The sequence below is a fragment of the Epinephelus moara genome, chromosome 21 (assembly GCF_006386435.1).
Source record: "Epinephelus moara isolate mb chromosome 21, YSFRI_EMoa_1.0, whole genome shotgun sequence".
Taxonomy (NCBI): domain Eukaryota; kingdom Metazoa; phylum Chordata; class Actinopteri; order Perciformes; family Serranidae; genus Epinephelus; species Epinephelus moara.
The window spans coordinates 11,839,216-11,859,683 of record NC_065526.1 but is presented as its reverse complement, the minus strand read 5'-3'; the positions used below and the strand labels follow the sequence as shown (position 1 = coordinate 11,859,683).

Here is a 20,468-nt window from a genome sequence, read left to right as displayed (position 1 = left end):
CAATATAATTCTCTAATAAAATACACTTTGGATAAGGACGCGCTTCAGGGGCTAATTTAGGCCTAATTTGCACAATTCAACTTACATTGCTATACAGAAGCAAATATTTCAAGGGCTCAGTTGTGAAATGGGGCAATAGGGCCCGGGAGACACTTTCTGCTGCAGGCCCACATGTAATAACTAAGATTATATCACTTTATATACTCAGGTAGGCTGCTATAGGCTATACAGGACAGAATAAAGGTGAATGCATGCATGTTTTGACAGGCACTCATCACAGCCCACGTTAAGGTTTACTTATTAATTCAGAGTGATTGCAGTCCCACACAGATCAATTCCTCCATGCACTGTGTGGTGTTGTATGTAGGTTACTGCATCACCAAATCTCTCCCACATACACACACTGTAACTATAAATGGACCATCCCACTGATATTTGCACAATGCTGAGGAAAACAGTAGTGGAGAAGTCGTGATGCCCTGCCCACCACAGTGATGCAGCATGTAGACTATTTGTTCACCTGGTAAACTTTTAAACCTCGGGCATGCACCAACTGTCTTTACATTTTACTGTGGAGCAGCTGCCAGTGGAATTTACACGGCAGGGACTGGAAGAGGGAGTATTAATGGACAGTATGCAGCGCTGTCTGAGTAGTGGTAATAGATAGTAAAGTAGTGGGCTCATAGTGCTACTGTTACACTGTGGTCAGTGCATACAGTGTTTCATTGTAGTGGCGTCGTTTTTTCCCCCCTAACATTTGGGGAGACACATATTAGTCAAGGGGTATGGGGGTTCTTCCCCAAGAAATACTGAGCGTCAGCACTTCATTTTCTGACATTTCATGGTACAACTGCTTCCATTGCACGTAGTTGCCTCATCTTCTCTCTGTTTTATGGCAGATTGCAGCCATTGCATTTGAGGTTGCATACTGCCACCCCCTCCTTCAACCGAGGCAGTAGCCCCTTTTAAACTGCCTGTTAAAGGCGGGAATGTTGCACCGTTTTTCCACCTCACTGCTTTGTATAAAGATTGCATCATGGTGGGACAGAGTTGCCTTGCCTTTAAGCCAGTGTTTGAGGTAGTAACAACACCAAATCGATGTCTTTGTAAAAACTATGAGCCAGCAGGACAGGACTATCATGACATTTTGATGACATGTTATGTGTGCGACCCACCACTGGGACATTTAAAAAGCAGAAAGCAATGAAAAGCAGCTCGGAGCAGTTAGCAGCTAACTCAAGACAGAACAGTAAAATAAAATGTCTGCATACTGGGGAGACAATGGGGCGTGGAAGCTCTTTCACATCAGAGCAGAAGACAAGATCAACCTCCATATAACAGGGACATTAAATGATTGTGCAATGCCATGCTATGCCATTGTTATTGTTTAGAAAATGCTTCTCGATGCATATGTTATATGTCACACTAGAGGCTGATGCTATGGTGTTACAAATCATGCCCATCATGCCTCTTTTGCTTCTGGGTTGGCTGCATACTTTATAAAATCAAACACCGGAGTGGCACGTTCCCACTGTTTGGTTCATGTAAAAATGCAAAGCTGGCATAAAGACGAGACTTCATAGCGGCCCTGTAGAGCTATCTCTGTGCAAAAAGGGCTATTGGTGAGACACAAGCAAAGATGGCATAATGAATGCTCTTCGTCACGGTAGTATTGCAGGATTTCTGTGTATTAAAAGTCCTATTAGGGGGATGTGTCCCCTGCGTCGCCCCCAAAATCTACGCCTGTGCTTGTTCATCACTTGTGCAAATTATTCAAGGTGGTTTTTTTTGCATGCACTCTAATCATTTGAATATAACCAGATTAAGGGAGGAATTATTCCACTGACAGTTTAAGCATCCCCTGTTTCAGTTAACAGCAGATACTTGGGAGTGCTTAAGGCCTGAGAGGCTCAGTTAAACTTTGACCCTCCTCCTATCTCCACTCTCCCCTGCTGAGACTCCCTGATGACCCCCAATTCCCCACAGAGGTGCAAATGAGATCATGCTGACACGGTGAAAAGATTTTAGTGGCTTTTTCATTTCCAGAAGAGCTCTCTGCTACAGTAACTGGTTTACTAGGCTTATCATGTGCGATATTGACTCCTCTATAAATGTCATTACTGATGTGCTGCTGTAGCTTTTTGATTTCACAGGTTTATTTAACACCGTCTTTTGTTCTCATGTGTTATGTGTGATTTGACAATGCAACTTTTTTGGTTTCTCCGGACAGTGCTGCGGAAGAGCAGACTTCATCCAAGATCACAGGTCACATGACAGGTACGTAGCTCTTAAGCTTGTGTAAAAACATACACTGCTCATATGGCTTGTCAATTCAATGATTTCTGGTGATTTAAAAACAAATGTTTTTTTCCTTTTGCTTAGATTTGTGTAGCGATGAAACAGACAACTCTCCTCCTCTTCAGCTTCACACACTCAAGCAATTTGAACAGGTGAGAGCCTTTATTTTGAATTGTTATGGAGCTTGATGTGAGTGTGTCACTTCCTTCCTTGTCCTTCAGCACAATGAACAATACTCTGGTAATATGCCCAACAATAACATGCTCCACAGTGCCATCTTGTGGCTTCACGTCTTCCTACAAGATGTAATGAGCTGATGTGGTTTACTCTGATACACTCTCCTCTCTGAGGGATCAGATGTTGAGAAAATCAGATGACTAATAAAAAAAAATCATGTTCATATCCAACCTGGAACATTTTGTTATTAAACTACTGCACAGAAAAGGAGAACACCTGCCGCTGATGAGATCAGATGGAAAACACCCTGAACCCTCCTGGTGGTGAAAGTCTGCCTCTGGGTACAGCATGGCCCACTTTAGGATTTCTTATCCGTCTCTGCTGCACTATTTTTGGGCACTGTATCAGTCACATTGTACAAAAAGACTATATTAAATATTCCTTTTGATGTTTGGCAGCAGGGTGTTTTAAAAATGAGCATGGAGAACATGACTGACCCAAACCCATATACAGTATGACCGTAATCATTTATCCTGCTAAAGTGTACTTTAACAAGGCACCGGTTCCCTACAAGCTGCAGGATCCTTGTGTCTGATGCAACTCTTGCTAAGTTTAACTTGAAACTAAATATGACGTGGATGTCTTAAAGTTAAAGAATATACATTTGAAAAAAATCACTCACTAATTAGTAATCTAAAACTGTAAAGACTTATTTGCACTGGTCTGGATGTTATCAGCCCATAAAATTGACATTATCTGTAGTTAAAGTTAACATATATGGATTATCAGGGGCCTGATACACCCACTGGCAGGTTCAGAAGCCTGTTATTATCAGCCCATTCAATGACTGTTACCAGTTTGTTAGGTTTTATTTTCACTTTCCTTGGATGTGAGAGCCATATCGATGTGATAAGGTTTAGAAAAAGATCGTGGTTAGGCGTTAATTGGCTTCATATGGGTCTCAAAGTCTGGTCTCCTGGGTGAAGATTCTGTGTTTAGCAGAAGGGCAGACAGCCCTTTCATGGGAAGGTCCTTTCTGGCAAAGAGTTTCATATCATGGCCAAATAATGACCTCCTCATCCTAAGGTAATAATAATACTAGGTGTAGCAGGCCTGTACTTACCCAAATCCACTGATAACTTGTTTTTGAGATTACAATTTATGTAGCTGTTATGTGTAAAATTAATATGAATTTAAACATAAAACTCATTGTAGGGGGCTCAGTTTTAAAGCTACAGTGAAGATAATGGCACCAAATGGAACTAGACAATCCGAGGCATCCTTTGGTACCAAGTCATGTCATGCTCCCAGCTGGCCACCATCATCTTGTGACGTTGATGGCAAGGACGAAGCCTTTGTACATGGGGTGCCTGCTCTATCCACTAAGCCACCAACACCCCAAAAATTAACGTCCACACAACAGGAAATTCTAACGTTGTTAGACGTTTAAAAATATTGTTAACCTGATTTTTATTCCAATTAGTTTTTAACAGTTAGGCCAAATTTTGGAAAAAGTGACATTGCCATTTTTCAAAAAGGTTTATTTAACTATTTTTGCATACTGGGATCCCTTAACAGTTTTTTAATTGCAGAAATCAACATATTATAAACACTGGATTTGGAAATAGTGACACACGAGTAAATTTAGGATTTTTGTTCACTCATGATTTGATCTTATGATTGAATGTCTTGCAGTAGTTTCTGTTTGATGTGTGTTTGATTTTACTTTTCTCCAATCATTCATTAGAGACTTTTTTTCTCCTATTCTTGTTTTAAGGTAAAAGGAGGAATAAAACTGGCCCAGTCTTATTTGATATAAAAATGTCTCTTTGTGTTGAAATAAGTGGCTTGACCCTTTGTGCTTTGTGATCATATTGAGTATGTATGCACAAGGGCAGAGCATGGACTGAATGGGTCTAGAACACTAGATTTGGAAATGGGTGATACTCTAACTCTGTCCCTACAATTGCTATTGACCAAGAGCTTTTTTGAAATTGCCTGTATTGGTATTGAGGCTAAAGGTGGGTGGGTTATAGTAGCTGGAGTGGGTGTGAACAAGGGCCCAAAATGGAAAATGTGGTCCCCCTGTCCACAATTCTCACTGGCTGGCCTGATCTGCAACTTAAATCGGTTTATACAGTTATAGCTGATTATCCTCTGAAATACCCAGACTGCGTACACAGTATTATTGATACTGACCCCCAAATCCAGCTCACTTTTTCTCTAATACATACCGCAGCACTCCTCTCCAAAACTGTCAGTGTTTCAGATACATACCATATCAGAATAAGTACTTTCACTGCCACTGAAGAACTCATCACCAGTGGTAGTCTTTTAATGTTATTCTGATGCCGCTGCTGCTGAGCCCTGTTTAAACGAGAGGTGTCACCAATTAGTCACGAAAGCTGAAGTTACTTTCCGAGAGGACTCAGAGCTGGAGTCACTTACATGGCTGCCAATTCTTGGATGTGTCACTTTTACACAGAAATAAACACATACTGCGCTGACATATTTACACACATTCACTCCCATGTACTTGTCTTTGAAGAGGAGATAAAAAGAGCGTGTTGCGAGTTGTGTCGTGTGGAGTTTAAAAGCACACACTATGCACATGATGTCATCCCTAATGTTGTGTGGAGACTCCACTTGGCGCCTGTCCTATCTTTGTTCAGAATTATTTAGCAACAGCAAGTAATGTGACACTTTAATGGGCACACTCACTGAATGCATTAAGAGCTCATAATGACGTAACTGCATGTGTTGGTAACACGTCTCAGTCACTTAATTATTGATGCTCTTTGCACTGGACATTGTCTTAAAACTTGATTTTAGCCAAGCTTTTTATTATGAGATCAAAAAGTTAGGTGGAGGCTGTCTTCCTTTCTGTTATTTCCTTTCTGTTCACTCATCTCTCTGCGGGACTTTCAGGGATTCACCGCTCTGTGAGATTCAGGACACCTCCCTATATATAGCACTGTGTCCAACAGCTCCCAGGTCTCCTATTTCATCCAGCTTCTTTCCACTCACCTGTCTGTCCCGCTCCCATCAGCTCCTCTGCCTTCCCATGCTGGTTAGCCTTTGCCAGGGGAGTTTCTGAATTTTAGCAAAACTGTTAAAAACTATCATAGGCATATTATAAAGTCAGGGTCAGGTGTAGAGCTGAGTTTATCTTTTAAATGTCAGATGATATTGACTCATCCCCTTCAATAATACTGTGCTAGTAACCAAGGAAAAGTCATATCAATGTGTGTCAGGGACTTTCCTATGTGCGTACATTAGTTTCCCTTTCAAAAGGGAGCACAGAATCACGATAAGCTGTTAGTTCTGACATCATCACCTTTTCAAGGTCCAGTGTGTAAGATTTAGTGGCATCTAGTAATAAGGTTGCAGATCTGAAACTGTTCCCATGTGCTAAACATGGATAACTTCAGTGGCCGACACAAAAACACAAATGGCCCTATCTAGAGCCAATGTGTGGTTTGTCCGTTCTGGGCTGCTGTAGAACAAAATGGCGGACTCCATAGAAGAATATCTGCTTTGTATGTAGCTATGACCCAGTCATTCCAAGATAACAAAGACAACAATTCTTATTATCAGGTGATTATAAACTAATAAAAAATTCTGAATATTATATACGATTTCTGCGAACAGATATCCTCACATCATACACACTGGGCCTTTATGCTAACATGTTAGCAAACAGCTCTAGTTTCACATCTAGCAGATACAACCAACATTAGCGTTAATGTGGACTCATGTTTCTCGCCACCAAATTAGTCTAAGTTCAACATGTATTCTCTTTTTTGTTCTGTTTTGGTCTCTATTAACTTCAGAGAAAAACTTTTGGGCATTTATCTCACTGTTAACTTTCTCCACTAGCTAACGTTAGCTTTAGCTAGTTGCTAACTTTATCTGTCTGTTGAGGTGCTGGGCAGGTAACGTTAGCGCTGTTATGGTGGGTTTGTTTTGTCATATTTTTCTGTCTCTCTCTGAAATGGTTGCCTGCTACTGCTAGAAACAGAAACTAGTGATACTGGTGAGACTGTACCATACACTAAACCTCCTAATTTTTCTACTAATCAGTTATTACAGCCTAAGTCACAAATGTTAGCTAAAAGAGACAAACAGTTCTGTTGAGGTGCTTAGCTGGCTGCTAATTTTGTGTTGAGTCATCACTACATGTAATCTCCTTTTACATTAGACTTTGTCTTTTTGACTTGGTTATATAGAAAATATTAGTTCGTGTAAAGGTAAGACTCTAATTCCCTGGCTCTGACTGAACCTGTTTACCTCTTGAACCTGATTTTGAGGCATTGTTTACTGTCAGTCACATCACATACTACATATTCTTATTTTCTAGTGGAAGAAAGTAACTAGGTACATTTACTTCAGTACTGGGAACAGAGCTATATTCCCAGTGTCCTATATTTCTATATTAAGGAGACTTTAAAAGGGTTTTATGTACTCTGCAATGTTTTTCCCTGGCTTAAATGTGCAGTTAGCCTACTCCTGCTCAACTTTATTAGTCAGCTAGCTTTTATTAATATTGTTATAATTTGTAATATTCAGGCACATTTCCTAGAGATTATTTTCATAAAGAGTATTGTTTTCAATAAATGTTATCTTTTATTTAGTAAAAGTTGTAGTGTTTTATAGTTTAATGTGTAATGTTCTTAATGCACAGTGCAAACTGCCGCACTTTTCAGCAGCATTTAAAATGCAATAGGGTTATTGAAAAATGTAATTAACAATTTCAGATGGCTCTGTGACGCAACATTTTCTTCGACAATGTTTTACCATTATAGATTCAATTGTGCTTAATTCTGACTTTTCTTTTGAGTGTTTTTGTACGTTTGACCTCTGTTAAAACGTCAGGCAAATTAGTTGTTAGGAACATCCCTTCTTAAAATCTACTGTCAAATCTGTGGATAAGACAGTTTTCTTGACTCTAGACAATTACATCCCCACATTGGCTGAATGAATTTTTACCATTCAAACTGCATTCTAAAGGTCCCTTTGTTCTCCTGTGAAGCTAGCCCTTACCAATCTCTTACCATGCTAGCTTATAACAAGAGACATAGGACCCAGAGAAGATAGGGATGACCCCTACTTGGGAACAATTTTGAGATACTTGTGCTTAACTTAAGCATTTTTTTATTTTTATTGCTTTCTGCATCTATTCCACTATATTTCAGAGAAAAATATTGTACTTTTTACTGTGCTTATCTGACAGCTATATAACAGTCAGCCAAAACATCAAAACCACTGACAGTTGAAGTGATTAACATTGATCACCTTGTTACAGTGCAATGAAACCTTGGGTCCTATTATTCGTACAGATGCCAGTTGAAGTGCTCCACTCACCCAAACACCATTGCAGACAAAGTACCCCACACTTCCCAATGGCAGTTGCCCCCTTGCAGGACAATACACTATGTCACACTGCAAAAACTGTTCAGGAATGGCCAGAGAATCTTGACAAAGAGCTCAAGGCATCGATCTGGCCTTCAGTTCCTCAGATCCCAATCCATTGGAGCATCTGTTGGATGTGCTGGTAGCCCACTTCACAACCCACAAAACTCACAGATGCTGCAGCTAACGCTCCAGTGCCAGACACCACAGGACACCTCCCAGATGTCCTGTGTCCATGCCTTGACTGGTCAGGGTCGGATCCAGGGGGGGTCCCACTGTGAACTGGGGTTGCCTCTGGGGAACCAGTACACCCCACAAATCCTAGATCAGATTTGGGGAATTTTGTGTCCAGGTGGATGCCTTGAGCTCTTTGTCACATTCCTCAGGCCATTTCTGAACAGTTTTTGCAGTGTAGCATGGCACATTGTTCTGCTGGTGGGCCACTGTCCAGGGAGTGCAGTTGCCATGAGGGAGGTGTACTTGGTCTGCAACTGTGTTTAGGGGTGAGGAGCATGTCAGGTGGCATCCACATGAATGCCAGGACCCAAGGTTTCCTATCAGGACACTGCATTGTAACAAGATGATGAATGTTATTCACTTTACCTGTTGGTAGTTTTAATGTTTTGGCTGATAGATTTGGTCAGGCTTTTAGTTACTGTGAAGATCAAGGGCTCACATATAAAACCATATGATGAGTTTAAAAGATATGATGCATTGTTACACTGTACAGTAATCTACAGCATATAAAACAGTTTTAACCAGCTACAAAATAAAATGCTGCATAAAGAGAGACAGTGGTTTGCATCTTAGTGAAAACTCCTAATGTGTGGTGTAGTGTCTCCCCAAAGAAACACTTCGTAATAAATATGTGAAAAGCAAAATAAAACGTATTATTGAGTTTGCTGTATTGTTGATTCAGTAGAAACTAAATAGAGGTGAGTCATTGTTGTGATTATATAACATACAGGCTCGTGTGGACAGTTTCAGCTGTTCTCTGAATGGGGATTAACGTCCACCCTCACAAATATAAAATCAGATAGGAAAGTGGTTAAACGGGGAAAATTAAATGTACTTTTAATACATCTGAAAAGAGGAAGGAAGACAAAGTGAAAAGAAGGGGACTCACATCTAACTCCCTCCCTTCTCTTCATGTCCCTGTCTGTTCCTTTTGGTGGTCCTGTTTTGCAGTGGGGTGAGATTTCTCCTCATATCACAACTGCCTGTGAGCCCTGAGCCTCTTACCTCCCCCCTCCACTCTCCTCCTGCCCTCATCTCCCCTTCCACCCACCTCCCCCTGGCAGTCTGGGATTCCAGGGATGTCTCCTCCTGTAAAATAAGCTCCTGTCCCGTCCCCTCACAGACCAGAACTCACCATGGAGCTGACATGGCTACACCTCTGACCAGCCGGGCTGCAGAGCCGCCCTCTGCACTGCAAACACCCCTATAGATTCTAGTGTGTGTGTGTGTGTGTGTGTGTTTGTGTGAGTGAATGTGTTAGTTGTAGTGTGTGTTTGTCGATGTTTAGAAGCTAGGATGCCACTTTGTAAATAATTTGTTTATTGTGACATGCTCTTTTGGAAAAGGAGGTAGCATGTCTGACGGTTACCGGACTCTAACACATGGACATGCCATGACAGTCGCTGTCCTTTAAAATGGACTCCGTATTTCCCCATGATACGGAGAGGTGGAAGACGGCTGTTCATTTCTGACCTATAACGGACATGTCAAGCTGTGACGGTGCTATTTGACGGTCATGTCTAACGGTTACCGTACTTTGTCACAGCACCTGAATGACCTGAAGAAGGAGAACTTCAGCCTCAAGCTCCGCATCTACTTCCTGGAGGAGAGGATACAGCAGAAGTACGAGGAGAGTAGTGAGGATGTCTATCGTACGGTGAGTAAGGCACCTCTTATTGAGTGTTGAGAAATTAGCGGAAACCAGTTTGACTGGGGATAAATGGGGCTATAAATGGTGTGGGTGTCACTCTTCAGGTGAGACACCACAGGTGGAAACAGTTTTTTCGTGCACTTGAGATTTTGGGCTATATTGTCTCCACAACATGTCTTCTTTTAGACTTGTGGAAAGAAAACATCCAAAATACATATTTGGGTATGTATTTTATTCTAGAAAACTTGACAAAAGAAAAAACAAATTGTCCTAGTGTAAAAAATCAACTGGGGAAATTCCATGGTAATATCTACTAATTCTATTTATCATCTGCAGTGTCTTAGTTTTTGTCTAAAGATGTATGGCTATTTTCATAAAATGAGATTTTTCTTATACCCTGAGCCAAAAATCGAAACTTCAGTAGCACTTAGACACACAAAACTCTCCTATCTATATCTTGAAGGTTTTTTACAGGTTTTGCTCATAATTCATTCATAGCCTGATTTATATCACATTTTATTCTAAGAAACGTGGCGAAAATTGATTTTTTAAATGGCCGTTGACAGTATTTTCTGATTTATGGAGTCAGAAATATATCTAAAATCCCTGCTTTAAAGCCTTTGTCTCTTAAATGTCAAAACAATACAAGAATTTTGAACCTGGCTTTATCCAGTGTTTGGATTTCTGTTTTGGAAATGTATGCAAATTAGCACATTAGATAATCGTTTGCATATTTAAACATAACATTTCTGAAATCTTGTAACACAAAAAGTAATTGCCTTCATGTCATGGTGACATCTATTAATTAAAAGTTTTACCTTATTCACCTGGGGTGTCTCCCTTTAAGGGGCCAAGGGATGTTTCACTTACAACAAAATGGTTGAAAATAAAATTGATTTTGCTTTATTTGGGTATCTGGCACTGAGTAGATAATCAATAGAGTTGATTTGAGTAGGTAATTATTATCATGACAGCACACGTGTGTTATCCTGAAGAGTTGCCTAACTGAGCCACTTCCACTGTTTGTTGACCCAGCTGTTGCACTGATGTGGTTGACGTGGTGGTTTTAAGTCATGGCTGCCCTGTGAAGGACGACACATCAGCTACATCTTTGCTCAGGATCTTATATCTGATGCAATTGTGTGTACGTAGCTGACATCTGTCCAGGAGGACCTCTGTTTTGCTTTGCATTGTGTCTGTGTCTCACACAGGATTTTTGTGATGACTTTAAGTTAACCAGTGGACATTTAACTTTATCCCACAGCCCAGAGACACTAAACTAGATTTACTACAACTCTGGATGTAAATGGTGAGCCACACCTTTAAATCATGAAAGGAATCTCAGCAATAGAAAATAATAGTTTGTCATGATCATCATTTATCATTAGCAGTGATGGGTATTGAGCTTAACTGACCCTTTGCTATGTCCTGCCCTTGAACGCAGACTGGCAAATCATATCTTTCGGTCAACTCCAACCAGGATCAGACAACTAATGTGGCTCTGCTCCATAGACTGTAACACAACTGTTTAAGATTTTCTTCGCTTTCAGGCTGGTTTTGTGGATTTAGAGCTTGTCATGGTTAAACATTGTGCCGTGGGGACGTGTAGTAGTAATACTTGTTAACTGGAGAGGTTGAAAGAAGATATATGTTGCTAAGTTAGCAATTAAGTGCTATACTACTGAAGGTATACTGAATATATACACATGCTACTTTTGCTGTGTATGAATAAAGACCTACCCAGCTTTACAGGAACAGTGTTGCTCCCACAGCCATTGGTTGCTCTTTGATTTCATTGTCTTCTGTCTCAATCACCAGGTGTTGTGGTGGTTCACATTACACTGTGATCTGTAGGTTTTAGCTTCTGTCTTTAACATTTTAACCTGTTTCTGCTGCTGAGTCAGTCTGACATCCTGAATATATCCTTCAAATGCATATTGTTGACCCTTCTGTCTGCGTCACTCTGAAACTGCTTTTTTGTTTTTCCAAAAATGTAGATAATATTTCTTCAGGTAGTGCAGTTAGTGAAGTGCAAAGGTAGTAAAAGTTGACAATAAAATCCCAGTCAGATTGGTATTCTTGTTTACTTTATCTTTTACCTAAGGATGTACCAACCTCATACGCTAAGTCAGTGTTACTGCTGACCTTACTAAGCAGATTGGGTGTCGGCCAGGACACGAACAATCCACATTTATTGCAGTTTATTTGTCAATGCGATTATTAAAATATGTGTGTTAGCTATCAGGTACATGCTACTTGTTTGCTTATTTGTAATTGTTTTCTTTTGTTTCTGTGGCGTCATGTGATGTTATGTTGTATGCTGTATGTACACTAACAAAAATGTATATGTGTGATGGCTGTGGACCCCAGGAAGAATAGCTATGGCTTCCGTGCTAATGGGGATCCAAATAAACCTTAAACCTTATTCATTCAGTCATGGTGGGCCCACTAACTCAATCTTCAATGTCACAGCAGTCGTCATTTAAAGAAAAGTTCCACGCAGTGGGGGGTGTATAGATTTGTATTTGAGAGCAATGGTATTGGATACAGTACTGGAAGTGGAAAAATTGTACTGTTTTTGACGATCGCTGCGTTTATTGAATACTTGTTGACTTACATTTTTTTTAAAAAGGCCAGTTGTATTTTATCTAATCAAAGTTCTTGAGTGGCTGCTTGTGTTCTTTTGTTAAATTAAAAAATGTTGTGTTCCTTAAAGTAAGCTGCAGTCCCATAGGTGACCTCAGCGTTCAATCCATAAATCAGTCACGTAACCCATGGGAAAAACCTTTATCTGTGTTTTGGCAGTAAGTTGCAGCTTCGATTGTATTTTTGTGATTGCAACGATGTGTATTTTTTGGCCAGAATAGCAAAATGTTCAAAATGTTCGGGGCAAAACCAGTGTTTACATCTAACTCTTTGCTGCAGTAGCTATGACAGGTCTGTTCTTTTCTATTGGCCTGTAAGAGTCTTTTTCTTAAAACAAAAAACAAATCATGCACTTTATTTGTGGTAGAAAATGTGATACTGTTAGATTGTTTGGACATTAAAATGCATTTAGGTAACATTTCTAGAGAGAAATGTACATTTTATTTTCATTATCTTCGTTCAGTAAATGTACTTTTATGATCCTAAGTTTGCTATGTTTTATAAAGATTATTTCAGGTCTCCCTAGAAAACTATAGAGATGTTTTTCTCGTTGATATTTTGGTTGCTATGCTAAACCTATGTACCTTGCATGTTGTTTGAGTCATTGTCTGTGCAGTGTCACTGCCTTTCTCAACAGAAAAACATGAAAATGTCGTTGATAATTTAACAATACAATGGTTTTAATAGCAGAAAGCTTCATTACCTGCTGCGGACCAACATAGCTATTACACGTTTCTATGCAAGACTGGGTTGATTTAAATCTTAGCAAAAGATTGATCATTTCAGGTAGACAGTCAAACCACAAAAATACCTTTCAAGATACAGTCCGCTGCTATGTAACAGGTATAAAAAGACTTGAATATTTTCCTCAAGGTGTGCGTAGGGAACACTATGTGACTGAATCAGGAGTGCTGAGGTCACAATGTGGATAAGTGAGGTATTGAAAATGTATTGTGGTTTGATATTGACACTGAAACACAATGATACTGTGCTCTGCTGCCTGGCTTTAGTGCTGAATTAATTGATTAATTAGTCTATTGACAGAAGAGTGACAACATGTGATTATTTATTAAGTGTTCAAGTCCTTCATCAGGCAAAAAAATACCAACAATATCTTGTTTCAGCTTCTCACATGTGAGGATGTGATGCTTTTTATTTGATTTTTTTGTCTTTATAAATTGTATATCTTTTGGACTTTATAGACAAAACAAGGAGTATTACGTTTTTTTGGTTAAACAATGGACTAATTAATCGAAGACACAATAGGAAAATAGATCATGAAAACAGATAATTTCTTGCAGTCCTAAAAATGGCGACATTTACCTCTGTGTTTGCATGTGTTCATATTTATTGGTTTGTGCACTGTTGTTTGTTTCTATGTGCGTGCGTCCCTCTGTGTCCGTATTAAGTGTGCACCTACAAAAGGTGACCCGGTTCAGCTGTTCTCTGTTTACACGAGCCAGTCGGCATTTAAAACTTTCCTTCTCCCGTCATTCCAAATCCCCTCAGATCATCAGCAGCTCTTTGATATGAGACAAACTAAATGGCGGTTTGATCCAGGCGAACAAGACCTGAGCGTCCCGCAACTTATCCTCCACAATTACTGCATACCAGCAGTGATTGAGTAAACTGATCCCACGTCATCCAACTTGATTTTAATCCTCATGCTTCACAATCTCTCACTCTGTGTGGCTGAAGGTTAATCAGTCTAGTCACTGTTTGATTGGACACTAAATCTTTGTTCCGTAGTATCTGAGCTGAGCTGCTCATCGCTCTGTTGGAGTGTCAGTGTTTCTGTCCGCTCTCCAAAGCATTTCAGTGTAATACAGTACAGACTAGGTGTGTTGGTCCTAGGCACATAGCGATCTCTCTCAGAGCTCCAGAGACTTCTATTTATAGAGCAGGCTTGAGTGCACTGATTTATTTATCACATGCATTCACATGAGCGTTCCTATGAAAAAACTCATGCACCATAACGTATGTTTGTGGGTGTTGTTATGTTTATTTATTTAGAACATCGGTGCACAAAAAGAACCATGCTCAAAGTGCAGAAAATAATAAAAAGTAAATGGAAACAGCAGCAAACGTTTCAGCCCTTCACTGTCATCAGTGCTACTGACATGAGTGCACCACAGTTACCACACCTGGTAGTAATCTGTCTGTGTCTATATCTGTTCTGTGAAGCACTCATGTCAGTAGCACTGATGATAAGGACTGAAACGTTTGCTGCTGTTTTTATTCACTTTTTATGATCTTTGGCATTGTGAGCACCCTTCTTTTTGTACACGGACGATCTAAATAAATTGACTTTTTTTTGTATTGATCTCAGCCTGTGAGACCTCTGCTGTCCTTTCTTGGTCATCCATTGTTCCGTTACACTAGAGATAAACTCTTTTGTTGCCTTAAGTAGGCGCAGTTTCACAGCAGCCCTTAGAATATTTGTCTTTACCATATTATGTGTTGCATGGGTGTGAATTTGTAATGCATTTACATTAGGTCATGTCAGTTCATCAAAATGCAGAGATTAATTTGAATGTTGAGATTTATTTGATATGAATTTCAAGTACAAGATAACTTCTGCATCTCATTTTGCAAGACTGACCTGTTTGCTGTTCATTATCCCACATTTGACACAAAATATTGAATTAAAAATGATTTAATTGATTCAAAACTTAATTTTATTGTATCCGCTAAACATCTATGACCAGAACCACATCCATAATGGTCTGAAATTCAAAGCGGTGGTCTTTTCTGCAGAAATAACAGACCAAAAAATGCCATAATCGACCAATCAGAATTGAGCATTCAGAGACAATTGAACAGCAACTATTTTGATAACCGTTCATTTATTTTTTCAAACAACAATGCCATATATTCCCTCGCTTCAGCTTCTCAATAGAGAGGATTTTCTGCTTTTCCTAATCTTACCGCATAGTAACCAGATTTTTTTTTTATTTCAGATTTTTCAGTATTCTATGAACTTTTATAGACAAAATGAATGATAAAAAGGTAAATGCACTGCAATTGTATAGTGCCTTTCTAGTCTTCCGACCACGTAAAACCCTTTTACACTACGTCACATTCACCTATTCACACACACACACACATACACACTGGCGGCCGAGGCTACCATACATGGTGCCACCTGCTACTTAGTAACCATTCACACACTCTCACACATCGATGGAACAGCCATCAGGAGCAATTTGGGGTTCGGTAACTTGCCCAAGGATACTTTAACGTGCAGATTAGAGGAGTAGCGGATCGAATCACCAATCTTTTGATTAGTGGACGACCCGCTCTACCTCTCAGCCACAGCCACCCCAATTAATAATCAATTCATAAAGATAATAATCTGCAAATTAATAACGAAAATAATCTCTTAAAGTGGTCCTACCAGAGCATGTAAATGGTTTAGTATGGAATATGGTAAAATGAGCAGCGTCATTAGCAAATTAAGAGTAAATTATAATATCTGTTAATGTGTGGTCAGTCACAGTGTTGCAGATGTGTTGGGTTTATGAGTGTCAGTGTTCCTACGTGCAGCCGTCTCCCTCCTCTTGCACAGTTTGGTTATTAGGGGATCTGTTGCTGAGGGCCGGCGGGCCAGGAGGGGCCAGAATAGCAGGTGCACTGTGATGGGGTGTCTATATATAGAGCTGTTTTCAAGATGGGAATATATCCCTCTTACTGTAAGCCAAGTTGTTGAAACACACACACACACACACACACACACACACACACACACACACACACACACACACACACACAGGAAAACGTGTTCCTCTTAGTGGGTGTTACATTATTTATTATTAGAGCCTTAAGGTGAATCATTTACTGTCATTAGTTATTCAGAGCACATGTCCAGTCATATGTTGCATAACTTCTATTTGCTGCTGGATTACTTTACTTATTGAGTCTCGAAGAGATTTATCGGTCTGAAGAAAATGAATTATCAATGTGAGTTTTGCGTCTGTGTCCTTAAAGAGCTTTAATAAACCCTGAGAAAAAGTGTTTAAATTTAAGACTTTAAAGCATATTAAACATTGTGTAAAGTTGTTAAAAGCGTTATTAGCTGTGTAAAGACAGGTATATTTGCACGGCACATGCACTCTTAGATTAATACAGAAACAGATTATTAATAAAATATGCACCTTTTCTGCTTTACTAAACACAATTTCTGCCATCCTTTCTTACTGCACACGTGTACTTTAACAACAGTGATGAATTACACTATGGTCTTTAAAAAGGTTGGGGTTTTTTTTCTGCCTTTAAAGGAGCTCTATATGACATTCAGAGATTAATGAAGTAGCAAAGCAATACTTGTTATATAAGGATATAGCAGAGCAGAGAAGTCACGCTACCACTGTGTGTGTTTTAATATGAGCCTCTCTATTTATTATTGTGGTGTGGTCCAGCAGCACTTGTGAGTCAGGTTGCAACGGTATGAGATTTTCACGGTACGATAACGATGTCAGAAAATACAGTTTTACAGTATCACGGTTTTACAGAATTAATATTATTATCAGTCAGAACATGTATACCCTAGCAACCCTACATGTGTATCCCTGTGTGCGTATCCCACTGGCTAGCTAGTTGCCACCACTCTGCACTGTGTTGATACAGTAAAAGCAGCGTATTGACCCACAGCGTCATTGCTGAAGCGTAGTTCCTACCCTCTAGATCCACCAGAATAATAATGTTAGTTCTGTCATTATTTGTTGCCGATGTTTGCGCTGTTTGCTGTTAGCATCTCTACAGCTAGCCGCCAGGTCAGCCACCTCCATGTTAGCAACCGTGTGCAGACAACCTGAATCAGACTCTGAATCATTGTACACAGCTCCTTTAAATAACCTAAAATGTGTAATTTCAGTCTGTGTTTTTGTTCCTGGATATTCGTCAATTTCTGATTTGACGTGACCACTTTATGTCAAAGTACTAAGTATGTGCACATGTGTCACATGTGCAGACTGAAGTAGTGAGCAGCAGTATGTGCATGTGTGAGCACTCGTGGTGCCTCTCAGGAACATGTTTGTGAGTCGGTCTCAGGATGAGTGTTGGTGCACGTGTAGCCCGGCCCTCTGTGAGTGTTGAGGACATACAGCTCTCTGGCAGGGACAGGATAAGGTCAGCAGACTTGGATATGCTTAAAGAGGTGGTACAAGAAAGAAAGAGGGAAGAGAGGTGTGACACAGGGACAGAGAAGCAGCTGAATAAAAAATGATGGACAAGGGAAAGTGGACAATCAGTTCAAGCTGTAGTGATAGAACCAGCTCTCTGATGAATCCAGCAGACAGACAAACAGACAGACAGATAAACTGTCCTCTCGCTCTTCTCTAAGGTCGGAATGGAAAGAATGAGCTCTACCAATCCCACTGTTTAAATCCTCTCCCCCCTAATGTGAGAGCTCTGATTGGCCCTAAAATGTCCCCTGTGGACTCCAGCAGGTAAATAAACAGTGGAGATTACCCTTTGGCCCCTGGGGTGAATATCTGAGCTGCCCTGAGTTCTGAAGGTCTAAATATACCGGTCATGACAGCACTGTCAGATGTTCTGTACTGATGATACACAACACTCACCAGCCCTGATTCACACAGCAGAGACGCACAGCTAAGTGTGTGATGAAGAGATGTAAGAAACAAAAAGTAGATTGAGATGTGAGAACAGGAGGAACACTTTATCCCATCATAATGCAACTTTCGACTTGTATTTTGTTATTTCCATCATAAAAACTAAAGACTTACCTCCAGTGGAGAAAAGTTACTTAGTACATACATAGTACAATTTTGAGGCATTGTAGTTTGAGTATTTCCAATTTATGAGGCAAATACTGTACTTTCCAATCCACTACATTTATTTTTATTAATTATACAAAATCTAAATCAACTAGTGAATTGGGATATATTATCAAGCCAGTGTTTCTCAAATGGTGTGCTGTGTTGCCATTCCAGGTGTACCGTGGGATTTTGTGATAACCACACATTATAACTGCAATATTAAACTGGGCCTATATAAAAAGTCATGAATTAATTTTCAATTGACTGTATCAGTATGTTGTGCGCCCCCATTTCCTAATGAAGAGGCAAACTCTAGCTAAAAATGTAATATAATTTAGTTTAATTTGAAAAACCTTCACGGGGAACCTATTTGTTGCCGTTCCTGCGGGGGAATTATAAGTGTGTGACACATCAAAAGCCCTGATTGGCAGTGTGAGGGATGATAACATTTAAAAGGAGAAAGTCGTGAGTGAGACAATGGATCGCTTTGTTATTCGGAGCAAATTGCACAAAGCACCAGCGAAGAAGACCTACCACCAAAAGAAAAGAGAAAAAAAACTACCAGCTACCTGTCTTTTTTTTTCTATTGTCTATGTCATGATAAGAGTGATAACACATGTTATAGCAGCTATGGTGCACAGATATGAACACAGGTATGCCTCGAGATTTTAGCTTACCCTTTGGTGTGCCTTGGGCACAAAAAGTTTGAAAACCACTGGGTTAAGCTACCCCACAATATATATATAAATAAAGTTACCAGCTGCAACCATAATGCATCACTGATTGTAATCCAATGATATAATATATGTTATTCTGAAATGGGCCTTTCTGCATAATGAGTACTCATACTTTTGGTACTTTAAGTATATTTTGATGATTATACTTTTGCACTTTACCTCGAGTAACATTTTGAATGCAGGATCTTTACTTGTAACATAGTATTTCTACACTGTAGTATTAACATGTTCATTTAAGATCTGAGTACTTCTTCCAGCACTCCCTATTTCACAGTAGACATTTTGACTTTCTACTGCAAGAAAAGCACAGGTGAAACTGATTTTGTTAACGATAGCTCTCTTCCATCAGGTTAGCCACGCCAATGAGTCAATATGCACAGTACCAGGACCCTAAAACTACTTCAGTTTGTGATGTTATCAATGACACCTGCGCTTTTCCTGCTATAACAAGTCAAAATGTCTGCCATGAAAAAGACATATTAGTAAATATCTTTGTTATATGCCATGCCCACACAGGTGCTTTCAGTTTTTCTGGTTGATTACAGCTCACACAGTCCTGAGAGGAGGACTAATCGACCAATTAAGTGACAACACCTGTGTGGGTGAACCATGGGTGTGTTGCACATTTTTAAATTGATTATTTGACAATACTGTATAGCCCATCCTTGTCTATTTTACAGTTTCAGCATCTGAATTTTAAATTTCTGTCCTATTTTTTCTACATGAAAGACCTTTTGAAAACTAGATGATGCAAAGAATTAACAGGTCTGTTTGAATTACCAACCGTTTCTATAAAAAAATTTCAGGCCAAATGTACTGGCTATATGGACAGGCATGTGTTTTTTGTATTTCTGCAAGTATGATGTTGTAAAACAATATATATTTTTAGTCCTTTTTATGCAATTGTAAGGAATTGCAGATTTTATAGAAAAAAAATGGAAAAAATCCATCTTAAATGTTATGCCAATCACTGTCACAGGCATATTATAGTAACTAGCTTTCATCTACTGTCACTGATACTGTGGTATAGTTGCTATGGTCATTTATCTGTTGCAAGATTTTCTGCTGGTTTCGAAGGAGATGGTGAATTAATGATGTGTAATTATGACTGATGACTGACCTTCCTACTTTCATCTGTTGCAGAACATCGAGCTGAAGGTGGAAGTAGAGAGCTTGAAGCAGGAGCTCCAAGAGAAACAGCAGCTTCTGGACAAAGCACTGTAAGTCCATAAATACTATTCATTATTCATAATTATTGATTAATGTGCAAACTTGGGACCCTTCAACTGTCAGTCTGCCAACATTTTAGCCTCTGTGGGTAACGGCCAATATTTTCGGGGTTCCAGTGTAGCCAGCAGATATCAGTTTATTGAATATCCCGGCCAAGTCCCACTCAACCCGTCAATAATGTGATGACAAACGGAAACTGGAACTAAAATCTTGTCCTGTAGCCAACAGATTCTGCGTGCATAAGCAAATATGTACTTATAGAGATTAAGTTTCCCAGCTTCTAAGAGTAAATATTTGTATCGA

The 20,468-nt window shown here is 39.6% G+C and overlaps 1 protein-coding gene across 1 annotated transcript in view; it reads left to right on the top strand.

Moving 5' to 3' along the window:
- The window catches only part of LOC126409026 (myomegalin-like), a 63,050-nt gene that overhangs the window by 547 nt on the left and 42,035 nt on the right, over positions 1-20,468 (top strand). The window contains exons 2-5 of the mRNA XM_050074892.1: positions 2,231-2,277; positions 2,383-2,450; positions 9,671-9,781; positions 20,079-20,155. Coding sequence (XP_049930849.1) covers positions 2,231-2,277; positions 2,383-2,450; positions 9,671-9,781; positions 20,079-20,155 — 303 coding nt within the window. The remainder of the gene's footprint in view (positions 1-2,230; positions 2,278-2,382; positions 2,451-9,670; positions 9,782-20,078; positions 20,156-20,468) is intronic.